Below are 21,880 nucleotides of genomic sequence, written 5' to 3' on the forward strand. Positions count from 1 at the left end.
AAAAGAGACTTTCCCAAAGAATAGATACATCAGAACAAAAAATTGTAAAAAAAAAAAAAAAGTTAGCTATCAGCTTCTACCTACCAATGTCTCTCAATTCAGCTATTCTATTTTGTTATATTAATATAACGTTAAGCATAGTTCCCTAGTCCCAGAAGCATTGTAGCCTAAAACTTCTGGCTCACTAGAGAGAGGAAGGGAGAAAATAGAGGTCCGAATGAAAGAAGAGAATATCTGTACAGAATTAGGTCTTCCCTCTCTTCCTTCCCCATCTGATTTAGCAGGCAACCCACCCTATAGCTTAAGAGGTCTCTGGAACAGCTCAGATCACATTACCAGGGCTTTGATTCAAAGTCCTTCAGCATGTAAGGCCCCAGAAAAAGTGGAGGTATGGAGATAGATTCACTGTTAAGTAACTTGTTCTAGATCACAAAGCAGCCTTTCCACGAGTCTAAAATACACATAATTTCTGCTGTAAATAATACTTTGATTTTCAAAGTAACTGAAAACTAAACCTTGAAACAGGAAGAGGGAGATGACAGCCCTTTGGGGTCAGCTGGCAAATGCTGAAGGTGTGTCCCTTTTTCTACCTTCAGCCTTCCATGATGCAGTAAAAGGAATGGATTTTGCTACTGAAGTCTCCATTTTCCATTTCTCACAGGAAGACAGAAACAGAGTAAGAGATAGTTGCTTTCTTAGCACTTGGGCAGTACTGTTGGAACATGTATGCATGTACTAATTGGATAGGTTAAGTGCCTAGTTTCCTGGAGAAAGCAAGTAGGTCTTGTCAAGAGAGCAACATTCCCTTAGGCTCAGATAAATAGAGTTATATGCATATGTAGACAGGAGAAGTGGTGGGAAGAAATAGAAGCTAGATGCTTGGATCCCAGAGTATAGAGGTAGGAAGGAACCCAGCAATGAGAAAAACTGAGCATGTGTAGTCAGGGCCAGGTCTAACATTTCTTTAAATAGAAGGTTTAAAAAAAAAAAATCTCAGAAAAATCTTATCACATCCAAGTGTCATAGTACACTCGGCAGGAGGGCTTTGAGGTTTCCTGTCCAAAACTGTAAAAGAGACTATCTCAATTTCTCAATCCCCCACTTCTTGAGAAATGTGCCAAGTTTAGGGGATCACATAGCTCTATAAGCAAAGTTTTAACCCATCTGTTTTCAATACATTTTAGTCAACAGTCACAGAATCTCAGAGACTTGAGTGAACAACTAAGACTTAGCCGAGGTTGGGGAAGAAGCATGACACAGAACAAAGTCCCATAGAAGGAAAGCCACATAATGTTAAGAGCTGGGAGCCTGGATTCCAACTCTTTTAATTTGAAAAAAATCTAGATTAACCAAGTCTCAATTATCCTACCCTTGGCTAGTCTTCTCAGTCTGAATCCTCAAAGTCCCACAGCCACTCACTAAAACATCACTCTCTCCCTTCCTAACAATGTATCACTTCATCTCCGGGAAGAAGCAAAGTCTCATAGACTAACCAAAGAAAATGATGACCTAAATGGCAGGGAAAAAACTGTGTCACCCAATTAACACGACTCTGCTCCCTTTTATTCCACTCCCTCCATCTGCCTTTTCACTTTCTCTAAATCTGTAAAGTTAACTATTCTCCCATTACTGGTCATATTTTAATTGCCTAACTTAAATCCCAGCAAACCCTCTGAGCAAGGTCTGAAGGAGATTAGCCTCAAAATGGAAAAGCCTGCTCCCTCATCTATGGTGAAGCTACCAAGGGCACTGGGACAAACTAACACTCAATGCCAGGCCTAAGTCTTCCACCTTGAAATCACCCACATCTTTCCAAGTCTCTGCCCCCAAACGCCCCTCCCCTACACCTCACACCCCAAGAGTCCTTCCCCGTTTTACAGACTGCACATTCCTCTTTTTTCTAGGGGACTTGCAGCTCCTGACTGGCTTGTAGTAAATGCTCCATATTAGCCCAAGCAGTGTGGACAGAAAACTCCATACAAGGTGTAACTGATTCTTCTAGTCCCACAAGGCTTCATAATTGTTATAATATCGAGAGATAAAATAAAGTGAGATGAGCTTCAAAATCCTCGGACTTGGTGCGATCCGGAGGCGAACTGACAAGTATGAGAAAGGTATGGAAGAATCAAGGGAAGAAAAGCCAGCCATTAAACTGCGGCTGGGAGAAGGCACAAAAAATCGCTTGGCATGTGATTTTTTGGGGGGGGAGGGGGAAGAAAAGGCAAAAAAAAAGCAAAAGGGCTAAGAAATAAGAATAGGAACAAGCCTAGGGAAAGTGTGTCAGAGAGGCGGGGGGAAGGAAGGAGAAGAGAAGGAAACATCTCCAAACATTTACAGAGGACGAAAAGTCCCAAGGAATGGGGTTCGGGGTCCAAGGTTGCAGAAGGATCACGAGGAAGAAGAGGGTGCTGGGCAAATGGAAATCGCCGGAAGGGGCAGTATAATCGGGAGGAGAGAAATCTAAATGGCGGAGGTGCGGAGAAGGAAGAAGGGAGAGATGGTGCGGATGGAAGGCGAGTACACGGCCGTGCAGGAATGTGTGACTGGGGGGCAGCAGCCGAGGCCCTGAGGGGAAGGAAGTGGGGAGAATGGGGGAGAGGTGGCTAGAGACCTCCACATGGGAGGCGGAGCTTCCCTTAAGGGGGGCGCACAATCACCTCCTCCGGCCCCTCCCCAGGACCGGGCGCGCGCACTCCGGGCAAAATGATTCCGTACAGGTGAGGGGGGCGCGAGAGCTCGCGGCAGCCTAGGTGCGGGGAGAGGGGGAGGGGCTTGTGGGTGGTCTGGACCGAGCTCGCTCCTTCCCGGTCTCACTCACCCGCAGGGCAGACAGATCGATGTCATCCAGGCTTCGGGCTGGGGCAGGGTCTCCCATGGCGGCTGCCGGGCCGAAGCCAGAGCCTGGAGGCTCGAGCTGGGCGGGCCCAGGAGAGACGCGGGGTCACTCAGGCTCCGGCTCCCTTATTGCACTGCCGTAGTCGTTTCTGCCCCATTGAAGGAGAAGAGAGGATCGGGCTCCGGCTCGCTTCTCCGGTCCTTCCCTGGAAAGACGAGGTTGGGAGGCAGGATGAAAATAAGTTAACCGAAAGGATCCTTCCTGATTTGCTGACTGACAGGAGCTCAAGTCCTGAACTCGCAGCCCAGAGCTCCCGAACTCTACTGCGCACGCGTTCTTCGCGCGAGGGTGGGAGAGGGTGGGAGCAGGAGGGCAAGATGTGCGCACGCGCGAGAACCTGATTAAGGATCAGGAGTTTAAGAAAGTGGGTGCTGGGGAGAAGTGCGGGATGTGACGGTCTAGGATTCGTGGAATAACTGTTGCGCGTGCGCTGGACGAAATCTCTCTTCTTTTGCTCTTCCAGTTTCGCCTGCTATGTTTTCCCCTCCCGCCGGTCAGGCCTGAAACTGACACCCAGTTTCGCGAAACTGGTCGGTCGGAGAGGGGCGGGGTAGGGGAAGGTGGGAAAAGGAGCGACACCCAGTTCCAGTTCACAACTCCAGAGGGGCTGCCATGGCAACTCCCCACGCTAAGGGGAAAGCGAGCCTCGGGATAGGATGCGATCGGCAAGTACAGGCAGTCCACCCACCCTGGTCGCCACGGCAACCGAAGAACCTCTGGGGGAGGGAATACAGTCAGGAAAGTCTGGGGAGAGTGGAAGTGGGAGAGGGCAGGTACAGCTCCTGACAGGAGCTCAGGAGATGTTCCCCAGCTAGGGGAGGCTTAGAACTTCTCTAAGGGATACTTCTAACTAGGGAGGTCTTCCCAGATCCCTCATTAAACAGTTTCTCCCCTCCCTCACCAACACAGGGTTTATGCGTATTAAATACGGTTGATAAATTGCATTGATTGATGGATCGTTGTACGGCTTGATGAAAGCAGAGTATTCCTAACAGCTTCTCTTGGGGCCACTTACGTCACACACAAACCTAAGACAGCTCTTGTTCTCCCCTTAGAATGGGAGCTCTCTAGAGTTAAGCATGTGGCTGCACCTTTAATTTATCTTTCCCCTCAAAGCTCAGCCTACAAAACTCTCATGGGGGTGGGAAGGAGGGAAGTGAGCCAACGTTCACTATTGTGGAAGATGAAAATTGCAAAGAGTCAGAGTCTGCTAAGATGACACTGTAGGATTCTGGCTCTTGTGCAATTCTATTATGCACTGAAATGGGTAGGGCTGGAATAGGTGGAGTGAAGTGGGGCAGAGAGCATTTAGGCAGGAGAACTACTCAGAGGCAAGAATAAACAGATTGTGTGTGGGAGCAGAGGGACTAATGTTATTCCGGACTTTGAATGCCATTATTGTCCTTTAATGGATATATATCTCTGGGATGGAAGTGGTAGGGTACTAGAAGCTCAGGGACCACAATACTTCCAGGTCCTCCCTTAGGGAGGCTCATAAACTCCTAGGGTTCCCAGGCTCTCTTCCAATACTTTTTGTAAATTGAGGGTCCGGAGGGTTCAAAGAACACAGCAACATCATGTACCATGAGGGTGGGAAGTAACAATCTGAAGCCCCTCTGATCACCTACCTTCCCTAGTAATCCTCTTCCTATCCGCTGATACCATCTAGATTCATTTCCCAATGGTTTATATACTTCAATCCCCTCTAATAAGCACATTCTAGGCATACTGAATATCTATTAAACATTCTGCTTTGTGCCAGGTACAAGGCTGAGAATAAAAATATGAAAAAGAAGTCCCTGCCCTCAAAGAGTTAACAACCTACAGCAAAAAGAAACAAAAGCAAATTTAAAAAGAGAATGGCTGTGAGGTTTTCCCCATTTTGTTGCTGGTCAATTGTATCTGACTCTTTGTGACCCCATTTGGCAAAGATACTGCAGTGGTTTGCCATTTCTTTCCCAGCTCCTTTTTAAAGACAAGAAAACAGAGCTAAACAGTAACTGAGCTAATTAGCTAGTTCAACAGTGTTGAACTCAGGTCTTCTTGTCTCCAGGCCTGATGCTCTATCTACTTTCCCTTCTACCTTCCCAAATAGGTCCAAGGAAGTTAAATGACTTTCAGAATGCCATCTAGCTAATATTTGGCAGGAAAATCAAAACAATGTTCTCTTTTCTCCACATCTAGCATTCTTCCCACTTTGGTATGCTATTATCTGTAATGTCAAAGATGTGAAACGACTTCAAATATCATCCAGTCCCATCTTCTTAACTCACATGTGATGAAACTAATAAGACGACAAAACTTGTGTAAATCACTACATTCTGCATACTCCACACCCACTGGCATTTCTACGTACAACATGCACATAGTAACGACAGACACCTGTAAATCTCAATTCTTTGCCCCTTATCTAGTTTGAAAAGGAAGGCAGGCAAAAGGAAGGAGGAAATAAAGAGATGGTCCTCCTACTGTGTTTAATTTAACTACCTGTTAAATTTAACTACCTAATTTAATTTGACTACCTGTATGCTTTGAAAGTAAAGATTTCGTGTTAAGTTCTTTGAACTCACTCTAATGTTTCTTACATGGTAAGAAACCACCACAGTGTGTGGTACCCTCAATAAAAGTTTGATAAATTAATAAGTATCTGATACTTTGAACTGAAGGTGGAGAAATATGAAGGAATATTCCTCAAGGGCAAGGAAAGCCCAACATATTGTGACTTGTACATAGGGCACTTGTTGCTTCTTTTTCGGGGAAACAATTGGAGTTAACTCCAGGATCACATAGCAGTGTGATTTGAACTCAGTTCCTTGCCAGGGCCAGTGGACTATTAATTTTACCAACTAGCTGCCCTGAATTGTTTCTTAAGTTATAGTTTGTTGACTTTGTTAGATGATGTAATTGATGTAATCAATAATCATCTTTTAAGTGCTTACTATGTACCAGGTACATAAAGCCCAGTCCTAGGAATGTAAAAGAAAGGCTACCAGGAAATCACAATTTTAAAGGGGGAGAAAACAAGGAAATAAATATGCACAAAAAAGTCCAACTCCTCTCCCAAAGCCCATTGCTATGGGACTCCCTCCTCATTGATAAATTTAAATGCCTTGCCCTTCAGGAAAAGTGGGCACAGTTGGCAAAGAGAAAAGAGGGAGAGAACTTCAGTTTTCTTCAGCTCTTTGAGCTTCCAGTCGTTTTGGGCACTTCTGCCTTCTAGTTTCAAGATAAAAAAGACCACCCTTACTTCAGGCTACTGAATGAAAAGACTTGGGAAGAAGTCAATCTCAGACATGTTCCTATCCCCAGCTTGTTCCACTAGAGACTTCTGGGAGTTTCCCCTTGGAGGAACCTTCTGTCTTGGTTGAACTGAGTTATCACAGTCCCATTGGAAGAACCCTTTCACTCTTTATTGTCTGTTTATATATCCTCCAATGTGTACCTCTGATTATGTTTTTTTTCCCTACTAATTTGAATAAATAAGTTTTTTGCTAATACTTATGTGAGGGTCTTTGGTGGGCAAGGAGTCAAGTCTTGAATCTAGAACTTGGGGACCTGCTTCCCCCCAATGTGTTATTAACACAGTGATCAGAAGTTAGATTGAACATGATCATATCCCCTAGACTAATAATGTTTAAAGAGCAAATAGAGCAGAGTGACCTGCTGTCCCATCTTTCTGTTCTTTCTCCTGGCAGGAATTAGTCTCTCTCTGGAAGAAAGATTGGGTGGAGGCAAGGAATGTAGAAGATAGAGATATCTATTCTGCCTCCGTACATGATACACTATATGTAGTGCTATATTGACTACATGATAGGGAACAGATCCTGAATATGCAATCTATGTACACAATAAATAAAAAGTAATTAACAAAGTTAATTACAATTTCCTGGACTATAAAATGGAAGTAAAAATAGAACCTATTTTACAGAGTTATTCTAAGGATCAAATGAGATGATTTTTTTTTTTTTTTTTTTTTTTGCTTTCAGCACACACTGCTTGTAGGCACTTAAAAACATTTCTTTGTCTTCCATTAAATTTGTGTTACCTTACAGTAAAGACAGGTACTGAAGATTGTTAAATATAAGACCCTATGTAAAGGTTAAAGGAATTTTTCCTTTAAATAGGAGTTTAAAAAGGAGCTACTACAAGAGACTTATTTAAATTAAACTATAGAATGTCAGGGCCAGAATAGAATTTCTAACATTAGAGGACAGAAAGTGAGTAACTTGTCCAGTCGACAGAGGTGGGACAAGAACTCATGTTTCCTGGTTTTCTGAGGGTTTGGCTGTCTGTACTCCAAAAGCTTATACTTTTAAACAAGGGAAATAGGAAAAGGAAAATTCTACTTCCTACTACTTAACTAAACTAGAGAAAATAAGAGAGAGGTGGGCAGAAATACACAATTCATCCAGCTCCTGACAGGTTGCCCTGTTTCCTCCCAGACCCACTTCAGACTTGTTAAGGTGGTAATGACTCCCCAGAGGAGTCACTTAGGTATGCTAATGAGGCTAATTAACAGACTGCCAATTAGTGCTAGAGGATCTAAGTACTGGGAGTACTCCCTCTGGTAAAACTGTTTTCCCAGAGCTCTTGGAGGTTTTGGAAGGAGGGTAAAGCTTGAAGTCTTGAAAGTTCTTCAAAAGCTGGGATTCCTATATTCTCCTACACTTAATTTTTACCCTCGAAGAAGCCTTTCTAATTTCTAATAACCCCATTCTAATTCTTCCAGCTCTGAGGTCCCTGGCTCCAGGACTTTTGATGAATGTGGTCTGAGGAGGGTGATAGATCATGAAAGGACTAAATTATCATATCTTAAGAATAGAAATGGAGGAGAAATTATGAGAGGATAGTATGTTGTTGTAAAGTAAGGCCAACTAGCCATTGAAGCTCCCATTGAAAACTTTCAGTACAGAAATAAGTCTCATTCTTCTACAATGACTCAGTTGTATGTGAAGCAAGTGATTCTTGCAAACTCCCAGTTATTTGATTTGACCGGGGTGGGGGGGGGGGGGGGGGAAGCAAGAGGATTAGAGTGAAACCAGACATTTTCTTCCTGCCCTGCTCTAGTTTTGTCCATTACATACAAGTTCTATTCTCTAAGTATTTAGCTTCTCCTAGCCCCTCCCTTTCTTTTCCACTAGAGGTCACTGAATCAGTTTTCTTTTCCCCCAGAAAATGGATGACTCGGATCCTGAAGCCATAGATTCCCAAAGATAGAGAGGACAGAGTTGGAGCAAGGGAAAGACCAAGAGGGGTTGGAAGCAAAGGAGAGGTGGAAAGAAGAATAAATGCATTTCTTGCTGCCTCCATTCCACATAATGAGACGCTCCTCTTTTTTTTTTTTTTTTTTTTAACTTCAAAAATTACTCTAAAAAACACTTTTATTTATACAATCACACGATTGACATAAAGTATCCAAGTGCTCAGTGTCTTCAAGCAGGCAATGGTAAGTTTGTGTGGCCCTAGTTGTGGGAACCAGGGAATTAATGGGGGTCAGAATTCTGAAACCCTGGCAGTAGATGATCAGAGCTACGGTTGAATAAGAGAGAACTGGACAACTGTAGCTTTATCCTCAGTAGCAGGGATTTGAATTTGATTCAGGAGACTGAGAAAAGCAGGAGATCAGTAGGGTAGGAGAGAAGCATCTCTGCATCATTTCCACCTATCCCACAATCCTCTCCTCTATTATTCCTGGGATGAATCAAGGTTCCAAGAATGTCAGGGTTCATCCCTTCATCCCAATGAGAAATGAAGAAAATAACTTAAGGCCTAGAAAGGGCAAGTGATTTTCTTGTCCCAGATCACATGGTTAATCAGTTTCAGAGCTAGAACCAGAGAATCCAGATCTCCTACCTTCCCAACTTAGACATACCTTCCCCTTTCTTCTTCTGGAAATCGAATCCCTTTTGTGCATCCCCCTATTTATGAACAATTTGTCCTCAATATGAACATGAAGAAAGAGAAAGGAAAGGAGCCAGGTACAGAATTTGGTTTCTCGTAATTCTCTTACTAGACCCCCCAAAAAAGGGAATCTGGGCTATGTCCATACTTCGAGGGGTATGACACCCTCCTTGCTACCCAGTGGAGGCAACAGTGACTCATCTTCTAGGAATTTGAGAGGAAAGTGGACAAGATAGCCTTGGATCTGAGTAAGTTCTGAACTGGCTATCTCAGGGCTAATAGTGGCCAGAGGCTCCACACTTCCATACTCCCGAAGCACCCGAAGTGATCGAGTTGCATTCGATGGCAGGCAACGAAAAATCTAGGGGATAAAAATGAAGCTGTTGAATAACTTTCTTTTCCTTAGATAACTACAGATGTCCTGCCCTTCCCCTACCCCCAACTCCAGAGTTTTCAGTTCTCCATCTTTTCTCAACCTACCTCCAACACAGAGGTTTTCCCACGTTATCCCTTGGACCCTTTCCGTCACCCCTCAATAAACATTTCTCCCAATTATTCTCCTAAACTCTTTTACTTTTCCCTTTGGAAAAAAGTTAGCTGACTTCTATGAAAGTCTTTTTTGTATTGCACTTTGTTGTGTACCTCTCAAACTCCTTTATTTTAAAATGAAGACTACTATAATTACTAATTTTGGGACTTATCACTTTAAGATTCACAACAGCAAGGGATCCTATCTCATCTAAAAATTTCTACTATTGCTCTACCCATAGCAGGCCCCTAATGTTGGTTGAACAAATGGTTCCATCTTTTCTTATATCCCATCTACAAATTTCCCACATTTACTTAAAACCTCTATTCTACTACCCTTTGCCTCCCAAAACACACTCCTTCAAGGCCTTTCCAGGATATCCCAACCTGTTCATAGATGCTGGCATTTCTCTTAGCTGTCTTCTGCCACAGTTGGAAGAAGGTATCACAGACAGGATCCTGGAGATCCAGTTCAGGTTGGGACTCTGACCCCAGAATGGTGCTGAGGAAAAAAGGGGAAGTGTCAGATTTACTTCATATCACTCCCAAGGTGACAAGGTCCTCTGAAGCTCCTACCTGAAGCAGTGTTTCCGGAGACTGAGGGCAAACCTCCCAGCCTGATACTCTTTTCCATCCATAAGTGATGATTCCATTTCAGTGTCTTCAATTAATATTGCTATTTCACTGTCTCGCTTCCCCAGGAGGCTCCGGTCATTGATGTTTGCTGAACCTAGAATAGAGCTATCTATTAAAGGGACAATTTGAAGAAGCACCCTTTGCCCTTGCCACTACCACTCCCAATTCTATTTGTCCAACTCCTTCAGTCCCAGTTTTTCTGTCCAACTTCCACTGTTTTTGCCCCTTACTTACTCACATCTTCACCATCCTAAATACTAGCCCCCACGTCATTCTTTTTTTCCTTTCTGTCTGCCTCCAGGATACTACTTGCACTAATTCCTCCAAATCTCTTGCTATTTCCCATCTAGAGATTCCCCTTCCCCAATTTTGACTCAAGCTTCCTCCCTGTATTTTCAGCCTCATCCCTTGCTCCCTTAGCCACTCCCTGACCGATGATGACTGTCCTGTCATCCGCAATGAGCAACTTGCTGTGGATATAGATGAGCTCAGACATTAGCTTTCCATTCAGCTCTCCATGGGTTCGGAGCCCACACACTGACACATAGTCTTGCCACGATGTACCCACTAGTATATGCACAGGAAGGGGGAAAGAGACATGAAAGAAAAGGAGCAAAGATTAGCTTATGCACAAACAACTCTACCCACCTCTTGATTCAGCTTGCTTCCCTTGCCCTGGAGGACCTTTTTCCTAAGCTATATATCACAGCATCATAATGGTAGATATACTAGATTAAGAGTCAGAGAATAGAATTTGAATTCTGCTTCTACTTACCAAATTTCTCTGTTTCCTCATCTATAAAATGGGGGATATAATATCTGTACTTTCTACTTAACAGAGTTTTTATGAAGAGCAGCATAATATCATGAAAAAGGCATTAGCTTTGGAATCAGAGGACTTGGGGTCATCTTCTGCCTCTGTTATGTGGTACCCATATAACCTTAGTCACTTAACATCTCTAGGTCCCAGTTTCCTCACCTGGAAAATAAGAGGATTGTACCAGATAACCTCTTAGGTTTCTCCCAACTCTAAATCTATATGACCCTATGATTTTTTTTTAATTGAATTCAGTTGCTGTAGCAGAAGGACTATTTCCAGATTGATACAATATTAACACATAGTTATATGGAGAAATATTTCCTTCTACCCCAGCTTCTTTCAATACTTTCTACTCCATCTAGGATTCTCCCCAACTACCATCACTCACTGGCAGCTTTGAGTCGATGCAGGATTGAATATTCACCACGACAGAGAGTCCTGGGGGAGAAGTTACAGGGAAAGTCAGGGTAAAGAGCTGATCCTGAGAAGAAGGAAAAGAATAAAGAGAAGAGGGAAAGAGTTGAGATAGAATAGGGGAGAGCCCCCTAAAGAGAGAGAAAAATCAAGGGCAGAATTAAGAGGCAAAAAGGTCTTCTATCTGACCTGTAAGTAAAGTGCAGAATTGCCTGGATAGCATTTCCACCGCCTGTGGAGATATCACCTTCAAACCCAGGAAGCAGGGGGAGCAGCACATATACCCGAAACCGCTGCTGTTGCCTGTAGAAAGTGATACAGGGTCATAGCTGAACATCTGACCTCCTAGGATTTGGGGACCAAATCCTGCTCCTTTATACACACACACCCATCCAGAGTATTTCTTTTTCTGTCTTACTTGTGGGCTCTCAGAATCCTCTCCACAATAGCATCTCCCACTGTGTTCAGAACTGTCCGTCCGTCTGAGCAGCTAATGAAGAATTGATTCTGGTAGGACATAAGGTTTCATGAGGGAGGAATAAGAAATAAGCAATACAGTTCATCTCCCCTAATTCTCTAGCTCCCAATCTCTTCGTCTTCATCCTGACAATGAAATTCTCTTTAATTCTGCTCTCCCGTTTTTAGCAAAAGCCTATTTCCCATTTTACCCCCACCCACCTCAATGTAGAGGAAGTGGCAGCTCTCCCGGATAGTATGTAAGTATGCATTGAGGATGGAGCTCTCAGAGGTCCCAGCTGACCATCGGTCCACTGATCTAAGGACCTAGGAAACAAAAAGGAAGAAAAAGATCCTCACCCTTTGGGATTAGGAGTATGGGGAAAGGCCCTCACACTCTTGGGGAGAGGTTGTCTCACCTGTACAGTGGCACACTGCCCTCCAGGAAGGGTGAATGGTAACTGGTTGGCTGTGCTGTGTGACTTGGGCAGCAGATAGGGGAATAGAGGGATCTTGTACTTGGCCTTGATAGTCTGAGATTTGGAGTTAGAAGAGAGTCAGTGGGACTAACACTAGCTTCCTCTTTCTCTCCCACAGACCAGCCTTTTCCCCAAGTGAAAGGAAACCTTGGTAAAATTCCAACGCTGGATGAAATGTCGGGCAACATCTCGTGCTGCTGAACCATGGACAACAACCCCCACATCTCTCCAGGGCATTCGGGGCATCATCTTCCTGTCAATGAAATCTGGGGGACCCCAAAGGGAAAAATCAAAAAAGGGGTCCTGAAGCCAGCTTCTAGACATACACATAAACACAGAGCCAGGGTGACAGGGAGATCATGCTTGCTACAGAGAAAGCTGTCTTGAAGTGAGTTTCAATCTTAGGGCTGTGGGGAAAAAAAATCTCTCACCCTCGAAGGGCCGGTCCAGTTGTACCCAATCCTTGGTGATCAAATTGCTGTAATCCTTGCCCAGCCAGAACAGTTGGTTGTGGGAGAGGTCAGGGGCAACGGGAAGGCTTGAGTTTGGGGTGGGCAGCTGTGTGGGGAGACACCCAGCCCAGGGGGTCATGAAAGGCCCAACCCAGGGGTAGAGTTATGGGAGCCAAAACCAGGAGAGGGGTATAAAAGGACAGAAATGGGGAAACATAAGACAGGACACTGAGAGAAAGACATATAAAACAGATTGAAAGTCAAAGACAATAAAAGATGAAAAAAGGGAAATATCGATGATCCCACCCTCCTGCTCCATACTTCCTATCCCAAAGGGGCAGGACAGAAAGAGGGACCCCATAATGTGAAAACATCAGAAGAAATCTTGGAGAATCAGGAAAGTTGAGAATAGGGATTGTCCTTTAAAAGAGAAAAAGCCTAGGAGTACAGGCAGAGGACATGAAGTTGGGAAGGAAAAGGTGGGATTGGGTAAGGGTAAAAAAGAAGGTTCAGGGCGAGAATCACTCTGTGAGGAGGAAGAGACATTATATTGTGAGGGAAACTACCTGTGGGTTAGTTGTTCCAGTATAGCTCTCCAGGTCAGTAATCCGATAGTGCCGATCATCCCACCGGCCAAATGCAAGGTCAAGCCCTCCCATGAAGGCCACTGCTTGGTCCACAACTAGCAGCTTTTCATGGTGAGCCCACAGTGTTACATGGTCTGGGTGACGCATCACCTACAAAGTGTAGAAAAAGGCAACAAGATTTGGGAAGGAATAAAGTCTCAAGGAATGCATTGGAGAAAAAGTGGAAAAAAAGCCATATTGTTTATTGCTAAGAGCACTGTTCTTTTAATCAAAAGACTATGTGACTTTAACCTATGTGAAAATCAGTTTCTTACTTATACAATGAAAATAATAATTATGCCCTGTATATGATGGCACTGTTGTTAGGAAAGCATTTTGTAAAACTCAAATCACTATCAAAATGTGAACTATTGGGGGTAGCTAGGTGGCACAGTGGATACCAGCCCTAAAGTCAGTTGGACCTGAATTCAAATCTGGTCTCAAACACTTAATACTTCCTAGCTGTGTGACCCTGGGCAAGTCACTTAACCCCAACTACAACAGCAAAAAAATAAGTAGATAAAATGTAATCTTTTTATTTAATTTTAGGGTCATCTTCTGCCTTTGTTATGTGGTACCCATATAACCTTAGTCACTTAACTTCTCTAGGTCCTAGTTTCCTCACCTGGAAAATAAGAGGATTGTATCAGATAGCCTCTTAGGTTTCTCCCAACTCTAAATCTATATGACCCTATGATTTTTTTATTACAACATGAGGATTTATGGAAAATAGAAATTAGGGAGTTAAGAAGAGGAATGAGCATAGGGAAATCAAGTAATAAGAAATATGGGAGGACAACAAGGGCAAAAAATAGGGGGATTACCTTGATGTTGGGATGCAACTGCATCAGAGCCTTCTTGCTATAGCCACTGTTGATGCCCAGAGCCAATTCTACTTCCTTGAACAGCAGCACAGAAACCCGAACACCTTCCTCCTGGTGAGGGTGGAAAGGGGAATTAGTTGTCAGTGGAAAATGCCTTGGAAACTACCCCCTATTTGATTTTGCCTTCATCTTTGGCTTTCCTTTCTGTTATTCCTTTTTCAGAGTTTCTAAAACTCTGCTTCCAATCAATTCAATTTTAAAAATGTGTATTAAGTCCCTACAATATATCACAGATACTCTAGGTGATAGGATTACAAAGATGAAAAATGACACAATTCCTCTTCTCTAAACCTACTTAATAATCTTGTAGGGAGTTACTATATAGAATAATAGGAGTAAATACCAGAAAGATCTAATCATATGCCACAGATGAAGAAACTAGGGCCAAAGAAGAAAAGTGATTTGTCTAGAATCATACAGGTAGGTAGAAGACTTGGAATTCATACCTAGGTCCTCTGACCCCTCCATCCAATGTTTGGATTTGGCAGAATGTGATGGGGCAAAGGAGAAATTCAGATACAGTGACCTAAGAAAATCTAAGGAAGGATGAATCTCTTGCTGTAGGGGATCCCTATACCATGCAGTAACTGGTCTGAAGCCTGATCACTTGGACAATCCCAGGTGTCCTTACCCCATCCTCATTCTGTAGGCATTCTCCCCCTTTAGACCTTGTCCTCTTTCTTCCTGGTCTTACTCCTTTGTGCCAGCCCTACCTCCCCACTTACTGCCTTCTTCTTGAGCATAATGTCCAGTCTCCAGTCATCAGAATGGGCTGGACGCTTCAGATAAATTTCAGGACTCAACCTGGAGATAGGTAGACATAGAACAAGTCACTATATCTCCCCCATTACTCTCTGACATCTTGTTCTCCCTAACCGATTTTCTCCTATTTTTGTTGCCCCCATAGCTCCCTGAACCAGCTCTCATCATGAACTCTTCTCCTGGAACCTACCCAGGTGCTCCAAGTCCTTTAACTATTATTACTCACCACCAATCTGCAATGAAAATCTCCTCCCGGGCCTGAAGGATGGCATCAGCCACAGCTGCAAAGTAACCTGCCCCATTTACAAACCTAAAGAAGGATGATTAGAAAATATTTATAGCAACTCTCTTCTCATAGCAAAAAGATTGGAAATTGAAGGGATCTCTCATCAGTTGGAGAATGGCTGAATAAATTGTGGTGTGTGGTTATGGTGGTTCTGTGGGAAAAGATGAGCAGGATGCTCTCAGAAAGTCCACCCTGAACTCAAGCAAAATGAAATATACTGTATACAAGGTAATGGCAGTGTTCTGGGATAATCAATTTGTAAATTACTTTATTATTCTCAGCAATCCACAAGCTCTCTGAAGGACTTATGATGAAAAATCCTATCCATACCCAGAGAAAGAACTGATTGTGTCTGAATACACTCTCTCTCTTTTTTCACTTTAATTTTTCTTAATAGTTTTTTTTCCTTTTCCCTTTATTTTTTAGGGTGGAAGATCTATGTTTTCTTTCACAGCATGACTTTTATGAAAATGTTTTGCATAGCTTCACGTGTTTTTGTTTTTGGTTTCTTTTTCTTTTTTTTTTTTTAATGGTGACAGTTTGGGGATGAGAGAGAATCTGGAAATCAAAAACATTTTAAAAACAAATGTAAAAAATTATTTTAAGTGTAATGGGAAAATATTAAATAAAAATAAAGTTTAAAAAGGTGAAATTGTAGAATGGAAATCATTCTGTAGAATCAGATGTATCTGTAGAATTAAATGTAGAAATGGAAATCAGAGGACCCATAAGGCAGTAGAAAATCATGGAGGGGAATAGATTGGGGCATGATAATGGACTAAGAAGACAGAGAAGAGAAGAAAACATCAAAGCAAATGAGTAGAGGGAGTTTAGAAACTGGAGAGAAATCTGAGAAATCTGAGATAAGGGAAACAAAACAATAGAGATGACAGAGAAAGCAGGATAGGGTGTCAGATCAGAGAAGGTCTGAAAAGAATGAGAAACAGTTTCAGGAAGTTACAGGTTGTAAGAGGTAAGAGGTGGTCAAAGAGGGAGGGGGGGGTTCAGAGAAGAAGGAGATTAAAAAAGAATGAGGGAATCCAGAGAGAGTAGAAGGGGGTTAGAGAGGTTAAAGGGAGGTCTTACCATCTGGCCAGGGTCCCCGGCCTGAGTGGGGCATAGCTCTGATGTCTGTGCAATTGTAAGAAGTCACACCCCTGACCCTGAGCTAGTTCTGTGATTTCCTGACCCCACCACCGAGCCTGCCGATAACTGCTGCATTTGAGGATCAGGGACCTATGGTAGTAACAACAGAATTCAAATGTTGACACCCCCAATCTCTGCTTATCATCTTCTCTGCTCCAGCTCTCCACACTCAAGCCCTGAATAATATCTCCTCTTCAGGCAATGAAATATCACCTTGGTCTCTAATGACATATAGGACAACAGAGTTCTTAGGTCCTCACCCCAATCCTCCCATTGTTTATAAGTATCTTTCAAAAACATTTCCCTATGTGAGCCAAGTGAGGAAGACAGGTATTAGACTAGAGTTCCAAGGAAACTTAAGAGTATGTTTAATAGTAGTAAAAGCACTAGCCTTAGAGGCTTAGACATGAAGTCAAATCCTGCGTCTCACTTAACTTACTACCTTCATGACCTTGCTCAAGTTCTTTTTTTTTTTTTTGGGGGGGGGGGAGGGTATACTTAATTAATGATATTTTATTTTTCCAAATATATGCAAAGATAGTTTTCAACATTTACCTTCGCAAAATCTTGTGTTCCAAAATTTTTCCCTCCCCTTTTCCCTAAGATAGCAAGCAATGTAATAGAGGTTAATCATGTCTTGTCACATTAAGTTTTTGTATGTCCCTGAACTGAGGTTCTCTAAGCTGTAAAAATGAAGGACTTGAACCATATAGCTTCTGAAGTCTTTTACCTCAAGGTCTGTAATCTTCTGACCAAATAATACAAATGAATCTCATTTTACAGATAATGAAAATGAAGAAGAGAAAGGGGAAATTACCTGTTGAAGGGTCAGGCTTTAAACTTAGGTCTCCTAATTACAGGCAGGTACATGGCACAATGGATAGAGCACCAGGCCTGAGTTCAAATGTAACTTCAGACATTTACTAAATGTGTGACCCTGGGCAAGTCACTTGCCCCTGTTTACCTCAGTTTCTTCATCTGTAAAATGAGCTGGGGAAGGAAATAGAAAACCACTGCAGTATCTTTATCTAGAAAACCCAAAAGAAGTCATAAAAGGTCAGATATGACTGAAAACTAAACAACTCCCTTATGGAAGTTGAGGTTTAGAAAAATTTAAGACTGCTTACTAAATTAAGTGACCAGAGCAGCTAGATAGCAACAGTCAGCACCAACCCTGAAGTTAGGAGGACCTGAATTCAAATCTGGCCTCAGAGACTTAACACTTCCTAGCAGTGTGACCATGAGCAAGTCACTTAATCCCAATTGGCTCAGCAAAAAATAAAATAAATAAACAAACAAATTAATTAACTGACCCAAGTCATGCCAGTAAGCACCAGAATAGGACTGAATTTGAGATCTTTTGAATTGTAGTCTAGTGCTTTCTCTACTTTATTTTTTTTTTAAGGAGTCTATGATTTATTAATTTTTTTCTTAATAGCTTTTTATTTTCCTAAATATATACAAAGAGTTTTTGATATTCACCTTTGCAAAAACTTTAGTTCCAAAATTTTCTTCCTCCCTTTCCCCACCTACTCTATGGGGCAGTAAGCAATCCAATATAGGTTCATATGTTTCCCACTACTTTCTGTCTCAGAATTCATAAAAGATAGCATCCAGAACATGGTGTTAAGGATGTTATGGACTCCCTGCCCCCAATTCTGGACCAGACTCCAAAAATAGTCTCAACTTTTTTTAATATAGTAGTCACTGGTCTTGGACAGGGGATCTGATATAACAGTGCAAGAATTGGGGAAAGGAGAAAAAAGAGAAAAAAGTAAAAACTTTTTTTTTTCCCTTATCTTTTCTCCCCCATGATTCTCCTTTCTAGGATGATTATCAGGCTTCCCCTGTTTCCATCCCACCCCTCTCTCAGTTGAATCCTCCTAATATCTCTGTGCATTTTTTTATTTTAGTCACCCCACTTCCCTGGAAATATGACCATGTTTTCCAATCTCTCCCACTCTCCTTTTTCAGCCCTGGTTGGTACTGGTTTCTGACCTGTGAGAAGTGTCAATTCGGACCCCATAACGAGTTTCTGTGTTCTGTTTCCCAACCTGGATCTCAAATCCAGGGTCAAAAAGCTGGACAAAGGAGATAGAGCCTGTCTCTGGGCGCATGTACAGAAGAAAAGAGTCTTTCACCACCAGCCACCTGATAATAAAATGAGTTGTGATTAGTGACCAGGAATCTGGTCACCCCCACTTCACACCAATTTTACCATTATCTATTTTTTTCACGTGTACTACACAGATGTCTGGCTCCCTAGTTCCCTTTTCCTTTATCAGTCCAAGCATCTGTCTCAGTCTCTAGTCCTCCCTCTCTCAGTGATCCAGACATCTGGCCCTCTACTTCACCTCTTGGACCATCGGTAACAGACTTGGTCTCTGCCGCAGCAGGTAAAGCCAGGAACTCGGTGCCCCCCAGAGCGCTTTCGGATCAAGCCTTCCCTGTGGGGACCAAAGTGACAGAGATTTAGTAGTCCTAGACAGGGGTTCCCAATACTGACCCAGTCTTCTAAAGTGGAAGGAGTGGGGCACCAGTAATTGGAGAGTATTTGGGAAGGAAATAATGAGAACAGGGAGAGAAAAGAGAGCTGAGAGGTAGAACCAAGATTGTTAGTGGTATTTAGTCCAGGCCCCTTATTTTGCATAGAAGGAAGTTGAGGCCCTAGAAACTTGTCCAAAGTCATATGGAAAGTTAGTGGTGAAGACTGTGGGGATATTAGAGTTACTCACAATCCTTTAGGTCCAAGGTCAGGTATGAAGGAGAATGGACTGACTTCTAGAAATTCTGTCTAATGGAGAAAGAGAAAGAAATATCAGATTCAAGATAGCCAACTTCTATTGCCCTTAGCATTCAGACTTCTGGCCTCCCAATATCCACTACTCTCAAGGACTAATGCATCTGGTCTCCAGCCTCCAATGCCCTCAAGGATCAGGGTTTCTCTAAGACCACCTCACCATAGCATGGTAGTTGCGGTAGAATGAAATGGCCAGGAGATGATTGAGATAATTCTCTAGGTATTTCTGGAGTGAGAAAAAAAGGAAGATGTAGTTCAGAGAAATTCCCATATCAAGATTTTGCCAAATTCACTGTCCCCTTCCTGTCCCTGACCCTACCTCTCCAGAAAAGTATCCATATTATACCTGTTTGCTGGCCCTGTGTCTGGAGGAGCCTTCAGAGCCTACTCTGGGCAAAGAGGGGATTTCAGCTATAGTAGCAGCTTCTTGGGAGGGGGAATAGGCAACAGCAAACCTGGCAGTTGGAAGTTTGGAAAGAGGGATTGTAAATCATATACAAGTTGGAGAGAGCATCAACCCACCACTGGGTCCCCAGGAAAAGAACCACGTCAGTATTTCTGGGTAAGGAAAGTTACCAGGACATGGCTATTATGACTTTGGTGGCCCTTTTTGGCAGTTGAGACAGGAGAATGGAATGGGGAGCCTGGAATATACTTAGGAATAAAATTGGGCGTCCAACCCTGCTTGAGTGTCCGTCATGGAATTAGGGGCCCTGGTGAGTTTGTGTGTGTGTGTGTGTGTTGGTGATAGTGGTGAAGGAGGAGAAGGAATGGGGTGGGGAGCCTAGAGAAAAAATAAGGAAAAAAGGGACTGAGTTTTGTAGGAGACCAAAGATGGTCCCATTCTCCTCTCACCGGGCCAGGGGAAAGAGGCTCATGAGAACTTTGTATTTCAGCAGGTCTCGATGAAGCTCCTGGAAATTTCGGAATTTCTTCTTGGTTGTCCATGTGAAGTCACCATGAGATATTCGAACAGAGTAAAGTGTGCAGGTGCCCACCTTTGGGTTCCAAGTAGTAAGTGTCAGGCTCTTCTCCTAGGTTCTCTGAATGAGTCCCTCCCCAATCCATATATGTAAATAACCATCCTTTACTCAAGGATCTGAGAATTTGGCCCTCTGACCTTGGATCCACTGGTGTATCTCTCAGTGCCTATGACTTGGGCAGTAACAGGGACTCCAGGGGCGAAAATCCTGGGGTGATTCCTCAGGGGTTGAAGGTTATAGATGGTCAAGAAATGATGCATCCGGTCAGCTGGGGAGAGGGGAAGGTTGGAGGGGCTTAGAACCTAGGTCCCCACCCTCAGGTCTCTTGCTTTCCCTTTCTTTTCCCTATAAGTGGGACCAGACTCTTCTGTGCTCTGCCCTATATTTCCCCTCTCCCCCTCCATATTACCTGGGTCTTCCCCTTCTTTCAAGGTGTCCAATTCATATGGTTCCATCTGCAGCTGACTGGAATCAAGGCCATCATCTCCAAAGAACATTCCTTCTGGGGTTGACATACTGGACAGCAGATCAAGAGATCTCAGGAATGTGAAGTCCTTCCCTTAGGACTCTGTGTTCTCAGACTTCCTTGCTTTTCGGGCTGATCCTTCCTTTTCTGAACCTGAATGGATATTTCTTACCTTCATTTCTGATCCCGACCTTCCATTTTAACCTGAGTTCTGCCCTGTTCTGCTGACTGTTGTCTCTAACCATAACCCTAGTCCTGGTCTTGACCCTTTTCTCTGACCCTGACACCCCTTCCCAAAACCCCTCTCCTCAAAAACTCTCGTCTTCCATGCTGATCCAGCTCTGCTCCCTCCCTCACCTCCATCTCTCTCCTACACTCTCACCACCCATTTTCCAGTACTCATTCTCTTAATTCTTCAGGAAGAGGGGGAGGGGACAGTAATGAAAGAAAAGGCACCGAGCCCAGCACAGGATGTCTCAGAACTGGGGCAGAGAAAGGGGCCCTGGAAGAGAGGGGGAGGGGGAAGGGGAAACCCGGGGTCCCTGAGGGGCAAGTGCACCCGGCCTAATGAAGGGGCTTCAGAGACACGGGATGAACACGAGAAAGTTGAATCAGGGAAGGGTGGGGTATGGCATCAATGAGGAAGTCCTGCTCTATCTCCCAAGCTGGGAAGGGAGGGAAATTCCGAAGTCCCGAAAGCACAGCCGGACCCCTAGTCCCACTCTTCCCAGGTCCTCTCTTCCCTCACCACTCAGAGCCAGAACCGGAGCCAGGATGCCAGCGGATCAGGAACCAGAGCAGACATCCCGAGATGATCGAGCTGGGCCGGGTCAGGCCCAGGGAGCAAATGGGGATGACTACAATGGCCTCACCCTCTGGGGCGGGACAGGGCTGGGAGTCAGAGGAGGCGGGGCACGATTCCCTGAAGCCTCACCTCCTCAGCGTTCTTGTTCATCTTGTTTCTCTATCTCTATCACAGCCGTGGGGGTAGAAGTAGGGTGTGAGGAGCAAACTGGAGGGAAGAATGAAAGCAATTGGCTGCATTTCTCTGTGTATGGGTATATGGGTATCTTGTCTCTGCATAAAGAATAAATTTGTCTCTCTCCTTCTATTAACACCCCCCCCCCGACCTTCCCTACTCCCTAGGACCGCAAAGAAAATCTTAAATTTGTTAGGAGGATGGGGAGATGGAGAGGGGAAAGTTGAGAAAGAAAGCCTCTTCCTCTACCTCCCCCATGCGCTATCTGACCCAGCTATGTCCTCCACCACTACCCTCCCTTCTTTCCCCTACTCATCTGTGCTACAGCCTATAATCACTGCGGCGCCTGTCTGAGGTTAAGTGGTA

The 21,880-nt window shown here is 43.7% G+C and overlaps 2 protein-coding genes and 1 long non-coding RNA gene across 7 annotated transcripts in view; 1 reads left to right on the top strand and 2 right to left on the bottom strand.

The window, feature by feature from the left end:
* The window catches only part of MINK1 (misshapen like kinase 1), a 67,310-nt gene extending 64,129 nt beyond the window's left edge, over nucleotides 1-3,181 (bottom strand). For both annotated transcript variants that reach the window (XM_074311687.1, XM_074311686.1), the window contains exon 1: nucleotides 2,819-3,181. In XM_074311687.1, the coding sequence (XP_074167788.1) occupies nucleotides 2,819-2,875 (57 nt within the window). In that variant the 5' untranslated portion in view covers nucleotides 2,876-3,181. The remainder of the gene's footprint in view (nucleotides 1-2,818) is intronic.
* On the top strand, nucleotides 2,392-15,792 carry LOC141566724 (uncharacterized). 3 transcript variants are annotated; one of them, XR_012489378.1, is made up of 4 exons: nucleotides 2,456-2,513; nucleotides 8,069-8,342; nucleotides 12,249-12,518; nucleotides 15,000-15,792. It is a non-coding gene; the product is annotated as an uncharacterized LOC141566724 (long non-coding RNA). The 3 variants fall into 3 exon arrangements; XR_012489379.1 differs by lacking the exon at nucleotides 2,456-2,513 and adding an exon at nucleotides 2,651-2,717; XR_012489377.1 differs by lacking the exon at nucleotides 8,069-8,342 and having other exon boundaries at nucleotides 2,392-2,513.
* Nucleotides 8,883-21,411, bottom strand: PLD2 (phospholipase D2). Of its 2 annotated transcripts, XM_074311688.1 has the most exons (25): nucleotides 21,284-21,411; nucleotides 20,479-20,688; nucleotides 20,207-20,337; nucleotides 19,942-20,084; nucleotides 19,433-19,541; nucleotides 19,247-19,312; nucleotides 19,022-19,080; nucleotides 18,641-18,733; nucleotides 18,285-18,437; nucleotides 16,227-16,376; nucleotides 15,081-15,164; nucleotides 14,818-14,896; nucleotides 14,033-14,143; nucleotides 13,149-13,319; nucleotides 12,562-12,688; nucleotides 12,278-12,396; nucleotides 12,071-12,184; nucleotides 11,874-11,978; nucleotides 11,614-11,702; nucleotides 11,385-11,498; nucleotides 11,170-11,219; nucleotides 10,394-10,528; nucleotides 9,902-10,055; nucleotides 9,713-9,827; nucleotides 8,883-9,158 (listed from the first exon to the last, which is right to left on the bottom strand). In XM_074311688.1, exons 2-25 carry the CDS (start codon nucleotides 20,582-20,584, stop codon nucleotides 8,934-8,936), a joined length of 2,802 nt encoding a protein of 933 aa, XP_074167789.1. In that variant the 5' UTR covers nucleotides 20,585-20,688; nucleotides 21,284-21,411; the 3' UTR covers nucleotides 8,883-8,933. The 2 variants fall into 2 exon arrangements, with proteins under 2 accessions (XP_074167789.1, XP_074167790.1); XM_074311689.1 differs by lacking the exon at nucleotides 16,227-16,376.
* Nucleotides 21,412-21,880: the final 469 nt, after the last annotated feature.

Source organism: Sminthopsis crassicaudata, chromosome 4, assembly GCF_048593235.1.
Source record: "Sminthopsis crassicaudata isolate SCR6 chromosome 4, ASM4859323v1, whole genome shotgun sequence".
Classification (NCBI taxonomy): domain Eukaryota; kingdom Metazoa; phylum Chordata; class Mammalia; order Dasyuromorphia; family Dasyuridae; genus Sminthopsis; species Sminthopsis crassicaudata.